This window comes from Pelecanus crispus, chromosome 3 (genome assembly GCF_030463565.1).
Source record: "Pelecanus crispus isolate bPelCri1 chromosome 3, bPelCri1.pri, whole genome shotgun sequence".
Lineage (NCBI taxonomy): Eukaryota > Metazoa > Chordata > Aves > Pelecaniformes > Pelecanidae > Pelecanus > Pelecanus crispus.
The window spans coordinates 80,283,294-80,297,553 of NC_134645.1; the positions used below are offsets into that span (position 1 = coordinate 80,283,294).

Sequence of the window (14,260 nt, forward strand, 5' to 3'; positions counted from 1 at the left end):
GCTGCCCGCCAACAGCCGAGGGAAAAGCCGAGCTCCCAGCGGGGCGGGGGGTGGATGGGGGAGCTGCAACGGGACTGGGGACCCGGGACCGGGGACCGGCCGCAACCACCCGCTGCCAGGGCGCGTGGAAGCCGGAAGTGGCCGCACGCCGCCGCGCAGGCGCGCCCACACACAACGGGGGGGGGGCGGGGAGGAAGGCGAACGCGCCTGCGCCGCCGCCTGACCCCCCCCCCCCCGCAGGGTCAGCACCAGGAACAGCTCCCAGGCGCCCCCCTCTCCGCCCTTCGCCCCGCCCCCTCGGGGCGGTACCGCCCCGAGGGGGCGGGGCGAAGGGCGGGGGGGCGGTGCTCCCCCGTTGCCCGGGTTACGCGGGTACACAAGCCGGTGGCGGCGGGCTGCGCGCGGCGGCCGTTGCGCCCTGTCTCTGCCCCCGCACGTCCCCCAAGGTAAGTGAACCCCTCAGGTACCACCCCCTGAGGGGCGCCGGCCGGGGGGATCGCCTTTGGGCTGCCCCCTCAAGGGCCGGGAGGCATTTCGTCAGGCATTTCGTCAGGCATTTCGTCGAGGTGGAGCGGCAGGGGGTTTGGTTTATTTCGTTTCGGTTTGGCCGGGGTGGACGTTGTAATCAGGAAATTGTCCCTCAATCCTGAAGGTCGGGGAAGGAGTGAAACTGCTGGAAACGCCAGGTGAAGTTCAGCCGTGAGTTCCCGTTGGTTTGCGTGTGGTGGGTTTTTTTAATATTAAAATACTGTCCCTATCGTTCAGAAGGTCTTCTTCCAAAAGCATCAGAACGTTTCAGTTCGATGTTTCAAAACAAACTTTTTCAGATTTTCATCCCGAAGTAGAAATTTTTAATTTAAAAACGACTGAGAGGAGCGGGGGTGAAGAAAGCAAGGTTTTGCTTTGCCTTCTTCAAACCATGCTTCATCAAGCTCCTCGCGTTTTCAGACTCCATTTGGTTGAAAGGCCCACCCGAATTTTGCTCCAGCTTACCTTAATTAGAAACCTGTTTCTGTTTCACTTTTTTGTATAGCGCTGGATGTGTGATCTCTTGCAGTCCTGCAAGAGCTGGGGTTTATGAGAGGATTACAAGGAGATCATGAACCATGATTTAATTCTGCGAAGCCTTATTCGTGTACCTAGCTGTGAACACCGCGACTACTTCCGTTGACCATGATGGGGCTCTTCTGTGTCTGAAGCTCACAAGTGAAGGTCTTAGCAAGGCCATGGCCCATTTCAGGGGTCAGAGAGAAGTTATAACTCTGTGGTAATTGGAACAGGAAGGAAGAGGCAATGAAACAACTACATGCTGTTTAAAAAAGAGCTACAGGCAGTTTGAAAGTCAGGAAGAAGTCATTATCAACATCCATATAGTTGCAGCTAGGGATTGGGGGTGGTTCCGACAATCCCTCATTTTTCTGAAGCGATTCTTCTCTTAGTGATGGGTACATGGCGTATGTTCTCTAAATGCTTTTTCTTCTTATAACAGCTTTTGTTACAAAGCAATTTGCCTTGTATCACATTATTATTCAGTTCCACTTTTAAGTATGTGTCATTTTACACATATGTAAGCTACTATGTTTTATAACAAGCTTTTTTTTTTCTCCCACTCTTAGATAATTTTATGGCTTCACAAGAGGAAAAACAAGCTCAGCCCTTTGCAGACATCTTCGATGAAGATGAAGCTGAAAAATCCGTTCTGTTGTCCAAGCCCACTTGCATAATTATCCTTGGAAAGCCAGTAAGATTTCTGATAGAAGTTTTTTCTTCAGATATTCTGCTAACAATTTTACTTTTCCTCTCAAAACATTAGTTTAGTGATGCTGCCAAAAAGGTCAAAGACCTACTTTTTTATCTTTTCCATTTTGCAAATCCTGCAGAGTGTGATTCATTTAATGAGGCTAATTTTTGGCCTGAGTGACCAGTCAATTACAATTAGAAGTGTTATTACTGTAATTAAAAGTCACATGTTGCTCAAAAAGTTTCTTCTCTTTTCAAACTGGCAACTGGATTGTTTTTATGCTGTTTCAGTATTCTAATTTTAAAACACTTGACAGATTAAAGACATAAATAGGCATAAAAAGAACCTTCAGGTTAATGTACGGACTTACAGACATGCAATGAGATATTAACTATTTTAACTTTAATATTAAAACTTTGACGTAATTATATGTCATATATTTGGGAATAACTGAAATCCACCAAGGTGTCCTGATAAAGAGATTTGTACCATATTTTAACTACAATTCAAGGTCTCTCTTTTTCCCAAATAATTTGTGGCCTCCTTTACTTAGGAAAATGTGATGTTTTGTAATCCTAGACGCCTCAGATTTCTTTTTCCCAAATGTACGAGACTCTATGGGTGGTTTTACGTTAGGGCCTTAGGTTACTGAAGGGGGTTCTTTTGTGGTGCAAGTTTGCCTTATGTATATACTGAATCTGCTATGCGCTTAAACACACCACTGGTGCCCTGAAAGCTGCTTTCCTCTTGAACATTGCGGTTGCCCATGAAATATGCCTTCAGAGCACCGCACTTCCAGTGTGAACACAAGGTCCTCTAGCAGCTTGCCCTCTGCATTTGTGCGTGATTCCGTTAGGTACCACAACAGAGTCTGAAATGACCATACGGAAATCTGCTTTGCGCTGCCTAGCAGGCAGAGAGATAAAACGGTGTGCACCTAGAACTGGCAACCAACCCAAACTTCAGTGCCAGTTGGCCCACCAAATCAAGGCCCAAATCAATGCCATAGTGCTAAGATACGGCTACGTTTCCTTTCTTCAAAGACTTTCACCAGGCTGGAAGGCTCCCAGTCCCTAGTGTTTACACAGGTCTGCATCCTTTCTTACTCCTTGGCTCCAGTTGCTGGGTAATGCTTGGCTGCAAATCTTTACATCTGACCAAAGTGAGAAAGGAGGCAGGGTGGCATTCTACAAGTGGATGAGATGGGAACATCACAGTGAGACTGTATAAGGTGATAGCCAGCAAGTGTACCTTAAGCATGAGACCCAAAAGAGTGCATTCAGCTCAGTAAAAAACTACAGTGGACTGGCTCACCTAGTTTTAAACAAACGTCAAATTTCTAACCTTACATGAAAAAGGTAACTTTACACTTTTATAGACCAAACCAACATAAAATAGTCATTGAAAAACAATGCAGAAAACATCTAAGGGTAGATATTCTCATCTGAAATCAATGCCTTCAGCAAATGCTTGATATTAATACAAATTTTAACAAAGGGTTGAAATTGCACAGGCCTGGCCAAGAGAGCAGTGAATTAAATATTCTATTTTTATGATAATGTCTTTTATTTATATGGCTGATGTGTAGAGCATCTATCTTATTTAAGATACTTCTTTTAAGTTAAAAACATAGTGCCATTAAAGCAAAACCAAGTACATATATTTTCTACCCAAATTCCACTACTTGATGGAGTGTTCCTCGATGGAGGCTGTAAGATGCAAGGTAAGAGTAGGCTGGAGTGTTTGCTGATATGCTGTTAACTGGGCATGTGATTTATTTGTGGTTTTTTACTATTTTTTAATCACAAAATCTATCTAGGGCAAACAGACTGTCACAAAAAGTCACCTTGCATGCCCTTGAAAGAAGGGCATGATCCTAAGGGCGAAAGATGGTGAGTTTTGCAAAATCCAATTCAGGCAGCTGTACTCTTAGAGGCCTCGTTACCCTTGGTTATGTTGGTTCCTCAGGATTAATGTAAGTGATAAGATAAACCTTTTGTCAGTATCTAAAACAGATTTGTGGACTAACAAGGGCAGGTTTTATATATTCATTGTTTTAGTCAAAGAATACTATCCCTATGTATCTTACTCAGAAACAGCTCAGCAGGTGTGTGTCATAATTTGCTCTGAGACTGAAGATAATAAAGTTCAGTCCTAAAGAGTTTCTCCTAGGAATTTATGGGCAAATCATAGCTGAGTTTTAGATAGAGTTACTCAGAAACAAAGTCAGCATAATTACTTTGGAAATAATTATCTGCAAAGGACAGTAACAGTATATTAGCAATGCTAGGTGGTATAAAATAGAGGATGGTATTAAAAAGAGTGTTTATGTTTGCCCAGTGCATAACTCAGAGGCTCTAACCCTGATGGTAGCTTTTAACTGTTTTTATCATATGAAAATATATTCTTTATTGTGTAATATCTTTGGGTTTTTTCCTTCTGCCTGTTTTTCTTTAAATGTGTGTTTTTCATTTTAAGGGTTCTGGAAAGAGAACATTAGCTAGAAAACTAGCACAAACATGGAAATGCATTTTCGTAGAAGGTAAACATACACTATGTTTGGAACATTGCATTGGCTTCATAATATCTTTTGGTTTAGAATATCCTTGCTGTTCCCTGTAATTCAAAATAACATGTTTCCGATTGCAGTAAAGGCTACTGATAAGGACCAAGTAACCATTTTGCCAGAAATGCAATTGCTGAAAAATGGCCTTTTAGTTATAGAGAGGCTTAGAAAATAACTTTTTTTTTTTTCTTTCCAGAAGGGGATATATGTAACACATAATAATCAAGTTCCATTCTCATTCCTGTAAGGTGATTCTGACCCTTCTTGTTCACATGGAGGCAACTCATTCAACTCCAGAAAGCACAGGGATTTTCCAATACAGATCATGAAAAAATAGGAGGATCTTTCTTTCCTTTGTGTTTGTACAGTGCCTAATACAAGGGGAGGATGTAGTCCAGGAAAGAGAAGCGTAGCTTTTGTATCAGAATAAGTAATAACGGAAGGAATGGGAGCTGGCACTTCCAAATTCCCAAAACAAAAATATCCGATGGCTTATTTCAGAAGATGTAGTTAATTTCTCCCACCATGCATTTACTGGAAAGAAGATATCATTTCATTTTCTAAGCTATCCAGCTCCATTTCTGACAGTCCCTCTCACTGAAGATTTTTGAAGATCTGTAGAGTAAAACCTGTTGCTTACAACATTATTTTATTCCCTATGAACACATCGCTATTTTTTTTTTCATTTCGAGGCATCTCAGCAAGAAAGTAGGTTCCTACAAAAAATAATTAAGTCTCTGGCAGTTTTCTTTTGTACTAATTTTTCCAGCAGTAACTAAAGAAATTTTAAAACCTGTAATTTTTTTAAAGCCCTGGTAATATTTTTGTATCAGTGACATTATAATTCACAAATCTTGATTCATTCACTTAAGTTTTATGAAAAAAAGAAAAAAAAAGTTTTATGGAAAAAAGAAAACTTTTCCACCAGATTGGTCCTACCAGTTTGAAGGCTAATATAATCTTTTTAAGTAGAAGGAAAGCAAGCACATAATAACCTTAACTTTGAAGCAATTTCTTGAGTGCCTCTTTGAGGACACCAAATTATAAATATGATTTTATGGTATATATATGTACAGTTCTTCTGATTATGAACTAGCTCTTTATATATCTATTTTCATTACATTTTTTCTTTTAAATGTGCCCCCTAGTATTTTTTATTTTTCTAATAAAAGCCCTCTAGTGGACAGTGTAACACTTCTTATTCCTGTGAATACACGGCCTTACTTATCAAATGAGGTATCTTTAGCTTATGTTGAAGATTTTTAATTTTAATATGGTAAAATTAAGTTTTAATAAAGTGCTTTTCTGACTTATGTTAATATAGAATTTTTAATTCATAGGATTGTCTAACGAAAAATGAATACCTTGTCCAAAACATAGATCAGACCAAAATTGGAAGGGACCATAGGAACGTATTTAAGCCAATCCACACTGTTTGAATGTATTTAAATCATTACTGACAAATGTCTATCAAATTTGGTTTTAAAAATCTCTAGGCAGTCTGTCACTGTAGCAGTCTTTGCCATTAGAAAGTTTTTCTTAATGACTGATGTAAATCTCACTTATTGCATTTTTATGCCTTAATTCCAGCAGATCCAGAGAATTATTCTTTTCTTTGTTCGCTCATGTTTCTTTTAATCTTTGTCTAGTGTACCCACACGTGTGTACACACACACACACACATTCCTTCAACTTTTAATAGTTTTTTTTCATTTTCCACATCAAAAAAGAAAGAAACAAAGAAATTCAACATACAGAAACATGAATAATATAGCTCAGAAAGGACCTCCAGAGGTCACTGAGTCCAACCTTCCACTCAAAGCAGGGTCAGCTAGAGAAGGTTGCTCAGGGCTGTGTCCAGTTGAGTCTGGAGTATCTCCAAGGACGGAGACTCCACCACGTCTCTGGGCAACACTTTCCAATGTTTGACCACCTTCATAATGAAAAATTGCTTCCTAATTACCCCATTGGAATTTCTCATGTTCCTACTTGTGTCTGTTGCTTTGTGTCCTATCAGCACTTCTGCGAAGACAGTGGTTCTGTCATTGTGCCTTCCCATTAAGTAGTTTTAGACAGCAATAAGAGCTGTCCTGTTTTCTCCAGGCTGAACAAGGCCAGTTCTTTTTGCTTCTCCTAGTATGTTCAAGACTTTTAATCATCTTGGTGCCCTCCACCGGACTCGCTCCAATGTATCCATATCTGTCCTGCGCTGTGTTATTTATTTAAAAAATAATCAAAGTTAGAGGATTATTAAATAGGAAAGGTGTTCACAGTCTTTTTAATTTGACAAAATACTTTCTATCCATTTATCCAATGAATAGGTCAATACTCATAAATGAAACAGGGCTAGGGTACACGTACAGTGCTTATTTTCAGTTGTCTGTGTTGTTTGTTAATATATTCCCTATCTCAGTTTGGGCCCATGGAAAATAATGCTCTCCCAAACACCCATTCATAGTATGAAGGATAGTATGCATGACAGTTGTCATTACTAGTAGGAGCAGTTTGAAAACAGCCACTATGTTCTGGGGAGGAAGATTTTAGCTGTATAGGCATGAGCCACCTGACTTCAGGACCTTTCCCTGGCCTGGTTTATTAATAATATATATGTAGCCTTAAGGGTCATTCTTGAAAACTTTTGTGAGTGTCTGCTTATTTCAATGGTATGGAAGTACGAAAGACTTCCAGGACCATTCTGCTATGATGTCACTGTCCACAGATAATTTGATGGGTGTCAAATTTAGTATTTATTTAATTTTAGATAATTAGACTATATAAGGAGTAGGTTCTTAGGGGCTTTTTTAAAAGCCCTTCAGACCAACAACTGTTTTTGTGTGTCTAAACAGTTCTTTTTCTAAAACCTGCTTTTAAAATTTGGGAAGTGTTTGAGCTCAAATACTCATCTCTGGATTACACAGCAGTAATGCTAATTTGATATAAATCAGTAGTTAAAATAATCCTGCAAGGCTGCTGTTGTGCATTTGTCTGTAGTATATATATATAGGGCTAAATTGTAGGGAAAAACATCTACCCAGACATTGCCAGAAGGGACCAAATTCTGGATGGACAAAATACAGTAACGGCCCTGAATATAATGGCTGTTCATTCAAAAATAGTCTGGTTGCTTGGAGCACACATACATACTCATATGTGTGTGTGTGAATGTATGTATCTCTGCATATGCATATATATATATACAGACATACATGTCTGTGTATAAAATATTTTTTATTAATTTTAATTTTATTCTGTCTGCTGTGCTTTCTCAGCTTTGGAAGTAATTCAGATGAATATTCATGAAGAAACAGAATATGGGCTTAAGGTAAAGGTCTAATCTTCTAGTAAGTTTTGTCACATTCTTGACAAATACACATTATATAAGACTATGTTTCGCATTTTACCTTAGTGTCAAGAATTGCTTTTTAAAGGTCAAAGTATTTCTGAAGAACTGGTTACAGAAATGATTCTGAAAAAGATTGAGTCACCGGAAGTTGCTCATTTTGGTAAGTATATTTATAGCCTAAACTTCTCAGAATGAGCTAGCTATAATTTTGACACACTTTGCATCCATTACTGCTCAAATGTAATTTATTTTGTATTAGACGGTTGCATCTTTTCTTGTGCTCTTCAGATTGCGGAATATCTGTAAAATGAGAGTATATTTAGGGATTTTACCAATATGGGAGATTAGAAAGTGTCATACCAATCCTATGTTGTGTTAATTTTGAGAAAATGAATTTGCCCCAAATTTTAAGTGTTGCTATGACTCTCATCTGACAATAGTATCTGGTTAGAAAAGTTTTAGGATTTAAAATACAATTTTTTCTTCTTGAATACTTCTATAACAACAACAACAACAACAAAAACCCACAGCAAAAATATTTCAAACATTTAAAATAATGAAAAAGAAGGAAAACAGATTATTTAAAATGCAAAGTATTACAGTCTTTTTTTTTTTTCCTTACAACATTGTTTATTCCCTTTGCATTTTGTCACTGAGAGTAAGTTAGATGAGAATAGTATTGGTAGTGGTAATAATTCTTCTTTTTTTTTTAAGGAAAGATTACGTTAATTGAGGCTATTAAGACTAGTGCTGCATATCTTGCTAGAGTCTGAACCTGCTTTCCTGAAGAGAAAACAAATATACTGCTAAGTGGAAAGAAAGTAAAAGAAAATGTAGTCTCTTTTTCTGGTGCTGTATTTTATTTGCCATTTCCATTATAGGAGAGAGACAGGTATAGTGCCAAGAAAATGTTAAGTTTCTACTGCTCTGAAAACTAGCGTGCCTCTATAAGCTTTCAGTTGCAATGTGTTTTGTTCCCTCTCTAGTCCAAGACTCAACAGTTTTGCAAAAGATGCAGCCTTACCTGGCAAAACCAGGCTTTTAAAACAGTAGGCAAAAGACAGAGAAATAGGGAAGAAATAAAAAAAGAAAAAAAAAAAAAAAAGGAGAAGATGAGGAAACAAAAATTTGAGGGAAGAAGTAGCAGCAGAAATGCCAGTCTCTTAATCCATATGTCAGGACTTTAATAAAAGCCTGAAGTGATGATGTCTGTGTTACCTGAGTTCCCCTCTTTGAGTCAGTCTGATTGAATGACTAAGATGTGTGTACCACAGAGGACCACAGAAATCCTAGAGACTGTAAACATGACTATAAAGTTGATAAAAGTTTGGTTCTTGTAGCCAAACCATTTTCTGTATTACAGATCCCAAATATAGCAAGGAATAGAATAACCTACGTCTTCACTATTTTTCCTACTAACTAGCACTCATCTCCAAAACCACTTTTTGTTAAGTATTTTCTAGCTCTGATCACTTTTTGTCTAGCAACTATCTTAATACAATCTTTGGAAAGCTTAAATAGGCTTTCAGCAGGAACTAATCAGTCAATTGGCTATTAATTATTCATTAAAGATTTCAGAAAGAGTGTTGAATTTTTTACTTTTAACTTTTGGTTTTAACATTGTAAAATACAAGTTTCTAAACAGTACACACAATAAGGAATTATTTTCAGTTATATTCTTCTGACTTAAATAATAAACACATACTATGTTGAAGAGGTATTCAGAAGTGCTAAACCAAATGATAATATTTAAAAATTGTAAGTCACTAAAAAGAGATTTTTTTTTTTTAACTTCTGAAGAAGGTCAGATATGAAGCTTCTAAGCTATTTCTTGAAATAAACAGTATCTCTTTTTAAAAGAACATAGGCACTGAAGGATTGGAAAATAACAAGCATACCTGTATTTTAGGGTATTGTAGGTAAGAAAATACAGAATTATAACTTCTATGTAGCTGATATGCTTGCTTTTTTTTTTTTAATAGAACAAGAAAACAACCAGAAGTTCATATCATGTTAACCTAAATAATATTTGCAAAGGAAAAATCTATGTCATTATCACAGGGGAAAATGCTAAATTAGCATGATTTAAAATCAAATCAGGACCAAAGTCATTTATTGATTTATTAATGGCAAGTAATTAGCTGGCAATCAGTGAACTGGCGGTCAGTGAAGAGGTTCAGTATCAGCCACACAACAGACAAACCAGAGCACTAGGCACTTGCCAATATTAATAAACATCTACAAATTTCTAAACACCCTCCTAAAACTAATTCCAAAGAGTATACTCAAACTTGCATGGTTATGCGTGCACACCCTCTCTCAAAGATGGTTGGAAGTTACAAACACACATTCCCTTTTCTGAGAATGCATGTTCACCTATTTAAGCTCACTTTCTGTTGGAAATGTGAGTGCTCTAGCTTTGTCTGTGTGTGCCATTTCCTACAATCCACACACCAGTGAGAAAGCTCCACACAAGGCCATATACGCACACTGGAGGTGGGGGTCACCACTTGTTTAACCCTGTTCTGTCAGTCCTGTAGTTGAAATCCAGGTTACTCGCAGCATCTGATGGGGATGCTGCTCTGTCAGGCCTAGACAGAAGGTTGTAATGCTGGCATGTCAAACCTGGTTTGGCTGCTGTTCTTTTACCTTGTTCTCACTCTAAGGTGTCTTTCCCCAGTCACAAATGTTAATGCTTCTTTAGTATTTCTTTTCAAGATGACTCCTTCTCTCCTCAAAAGTTTCTTGGTAATCCCCCCATCATGATTTGATCTGGTTAATAGTTGTCTTAGGAACTTCATCATTGTTAGTCTTTCCACAGCATTACCAATTTTGGGGACAAATACCCTCTCAAAGAACAAACAGTTTGGGATAATGTTTTCCCATGTTACACTCCCATTCCTCTCACATCAGCTGTTGTTATCTGGGATGTGTTGATAAGCAGAGGCTGTGCAGACTCCTCACATCTCACTACCAGTTAGAATTCTCTGAAGTTATCAACAATTTAGAATTCAGGATTTTCATTTCCTAGAGGAATGACTATACATTATGCTCTCTCTTGCTTATCCTCTTCTATAAATTTTGCATCTATGGATGGTAGCTCCCCAAAGGAGAACTCTTCAGTCCTAATACCTCTTGCAAAGACTGCTGCTATGTTTTTGTGCTGCACAGACTTGAATTTAAATGTTATCTCATAAAATTCTAAGCATTTGGAGCATGCACCATTTCTCTAAGGGAATATTGTCATTATTAGGCTAAAAAAATCCACCTGATTCTTGTTTAGTCTCTCATTCTGGCCTCATGAATATTGAGTTCCTTGCTATACAGTAGTTCTTACTGCACTGCACGCAGCCATTGGTAGTTACAGTACTCTCCAAGGAACTTGAAGCCATGAGTTCATCTGTGGGGCTGAGCACTCTAATACTAGGAAAAAGGTATTATTACCACCATGCTTGTCCTATATAGTCGGTGTCTGTTTGCCAAAGAGGACTCAGCACTGTGAGTCCTGAGTGAACGGCTGCTTACCAAGTTAGGCGCCTCAGCATGCATACTGTGTGCATAGTGCATCCTTTTGAGAGGATTTAACATCCAGGAGCACTATGTATCCCAGAGCTCCCTTTATTGTCCATAGAATCGAAGACCTTTAAAGGCTGTATGAAAAGCCTAGACTCCTAGTTTAAATGCTTTGTATCATAGAATGGCTACTTTTTGCTTTTTGCAATGCCTTTTACAAAGTCTTTTAGTGGCAAAAATGGTCACTAAAAGCTTCTTACTTTTTAGGCACTACAATGTCTGAGCTAGGCACATGAAGCATGTGGTCTGAGTATGATCTTTAATGTCTACATATCTGTTATATTTCTTCACTGAGTTAAACTTTGAGAGTCCTATATCAAGTTGAACACAACACACTTTTTTGTCTGTGTCTCATCTGAAGTGGGCATGGGTGCACAATTTTTAATAGTGTTATGTCATGTACCTGGTTTAAAATTGTGCCACTAAACGGATGTATTGTTTAAAGGAGATGAGTATAACTAGTCCTATGTTTGACATAACCTTCTAAAAGATATCTTTAATAAAATGTATTTGGCAGGTTATGTTCTCAGTGGATTTCCTTCTCTCTCAGAGGAATACATGACTGTTTCACAGCAAATAGAGAAAATAAAGAATCTAAAATTAAAACCAGATTTCCTGATTAACATTAAGGTAACGTCATCTTCAGTAACTTGCTAGTCATTTTCCTAATTCTTAGTAGACTCATATGCTGCATAAGTCAAAAGATAGTATTTTCCCCTGTGCATTTGAGTATAGTATTTATTGAGGAATAATAAATTGTTCTGTTTTATATTGGAATGGAATTACGCTAGCTTGTTCCATTATAAGCATTGCTTATGTAAAATAATGAACATTTCCTAAAACTTCGGTAGCAGTTACAGTCTTTGTACTTCTACCAATTAGAAGATACAGGCTTTCAAGGAAAGAAAACTTTGAATAACATGATTATTATGGCATTTTGGATTCATGTACATCTGCCATTCATGTATTCAGGAAGAAACTTTTCACATATGGAAGTTAGAAAGCAAATTGTTTTATTTTTTACTCACTAATTGTGAAACTGCTTCTTAGTAATTATTAATTCATCTTGTTTACGAATCTCAATTTCTGCATGAGTAGTAATGTGACATACCAGATACTTTACAAAAGGGACTGATATAACCAGAGAAACATACATCATTGTTACTGTAGGATTAAGAGGACTTTCTCAATGTAACTTAAAAGAATGGACTTGCTGGCTACATCCACATTAGTAAATAAGGCAAGAGCGACTCTTCAGACATCAGGCCAACTGGTTTGGCAGAACACAGCTAACCTGTCTTGTTAGTCAGAATGGGGTGGCCATGTCCAAACTGCCTGCTGGGAAAGGCCCTAGGCCTGTGCCATTCTCCAGATTGTGCCCAGGTATTCCCCAGGGAGAATACTAGCTGGCCCACACCAAACTTTGCCAGACTCCAGGCAGACAAAGTAATGATATGTATAATCATGAACAAGGGTCCAGGCCCTTTCTCTTGCAATATTTTATTTATTATCAACTAGATTATTTCCATCTTCTACTCTGAATGTGCAGAATGATCTGCCAAGGCAACTCTGAATAATCAGCCACTGGTGGTGTGCTCCATTCTCGTTGGGATTGTGATTCTAGTTGTCATATCTATGTGGTTTGTCAGATGCTAAGCTTCAGTGCATGGGCCTAGTCTATCACTTTGCCAGGTTTAAGTCCGTGTTTGTTTTAATGACAAGGTTCTTTACATTCCATTCTTTTGAGACTTAATTTGTTTGACCATGCATAATGAAAATTTGTGAATGCCTACTTCAAACCTGTTTTTCTATGCTCATGGAAAGATCTTAAAACATCAGAGAAACATATTTTTGTGCTGTTTTTCAGGCAGTTTTGATTTTTTCAGCTACAGAAAGTCAGTCTTTGTTTTAATACCAGATAGCGAGAAATGCCAGTTCTTGAGAATATATGTTGTATAGTTTCATGTGCAACAGTACAAATAGAAGAGTGATACTAACTATACTAGAAAGAAAACAGAATTCTTGACTTCATGTAGTTACATCATCTTCTCCTCCAGGAAGAAGACTGAGACTGAATGCTTTTTAAGCCTTGCCCCAAAATCAAATGAATAATTTTGCCTTTGATTTCAATGGGTTCAAGCTGTTTTCACAGCTATGTCAGAATTGTAATAATTTTCATTATATCAAAAAGAAAGGAAGAAGGGAGATTCTAGATAACTCTGGGAATAATGAAATACTGTTAGTAGCAGACCAATTTACAGAAATTTTGTCTCTCCAAGAAAAAGGACAGAAGATGCACCTTTGAAAAAAGAAATATATCTGATCAAAACCTTTTCTCTTTCAAAATGTGCTATGTCATATAGCAGTCATGTCGGCTGTATGACTCACTGTAGAAATATAGAAATATCCTGAAGTATTGTAATACCTCAAGGGATACCTCAGGAAATGAGTGTAGTGTACCTGTTGCTAGCAATGTGATCTCAAAAGCTCCATATTTTCTATATAAATCAATTCTCCATTTCTGTAACAGTTTGACCTTAACAGCTACAATATTTTCTTGTTATCTCAGATTTTTCATATATGTCTGAAGGGTAGGTGTTAGTGATTTAGAAAGGAAGAATGATTATTTATTGTGTGTTGTGCCCCACCCCTGATTCCACAGTAGAATTTTAAGATACCCATATTGAGACCTGTTGGAGATCTGGGGACTCCAAGTGTGTATCAATGCAAGTACAATTTAGGACAGGTCAGATAGAAGCTTTATTAACTATGATCACAGTGAGCAACCATTCAGACAGCATCTCCCCCTCTACTCCCCTGTTCTCTGCTAAGTGACTGCAGAGACCCAACCAGCTTTTTGTTTCAGGGGAAAAAAAAAAAAAAAAAAAAAGAGGTGAGGGAAAACAATCCTTTCAATGTTAACAAAGTCAGGTATCCATCCCTGGAATGGATGGACTCCGAAAGCAGCTTGCTGACAGCCACAATTCTAAGCAGTCAAACAATGTAGGAAGAAGGTTCCCAGTGGAGCCTATAGGAG

At 38.0% G+C, this 14,260-nt stretch overlaps 1 protein-coding gene across 1 annotated transcript in view; it reads left to right on the forward strand.

Annotated features, from left to right (window-relative positions):
• Window positions 1–1,624: 1,624 nt before the first annotated feature.
• AK9 (adenylate kinase 9) overlaps window positions 1,625–14,260 on the forward strand; it is a 72,297-nt gene continuing 59,661 nt past the window's right edge. Inside the window, exons 1-5 of the mRNA XM_075707721.1 lie at window positions 1,625–1,741; window positions 4,220–4,283; window positions 7,577–7,629; window positions 7,714–7,810; window positions 11,741–11,853. Of these exons, the coding sequence (XP_075563836.1) occupies window positions 1,625–1,741; window positions 4,220–4,283; window positions 7,577–7,629; window positions 7,714–7,810; window positions 11,741–11,853 (444 nt within the window). The remainder of the gene's footprint in view (window positions 1,742–4,219; window positions 4,284–7,576; window positions 7,630–7,713; window positions 7,811–11,740; window positions 11,854–14,260) is intronic.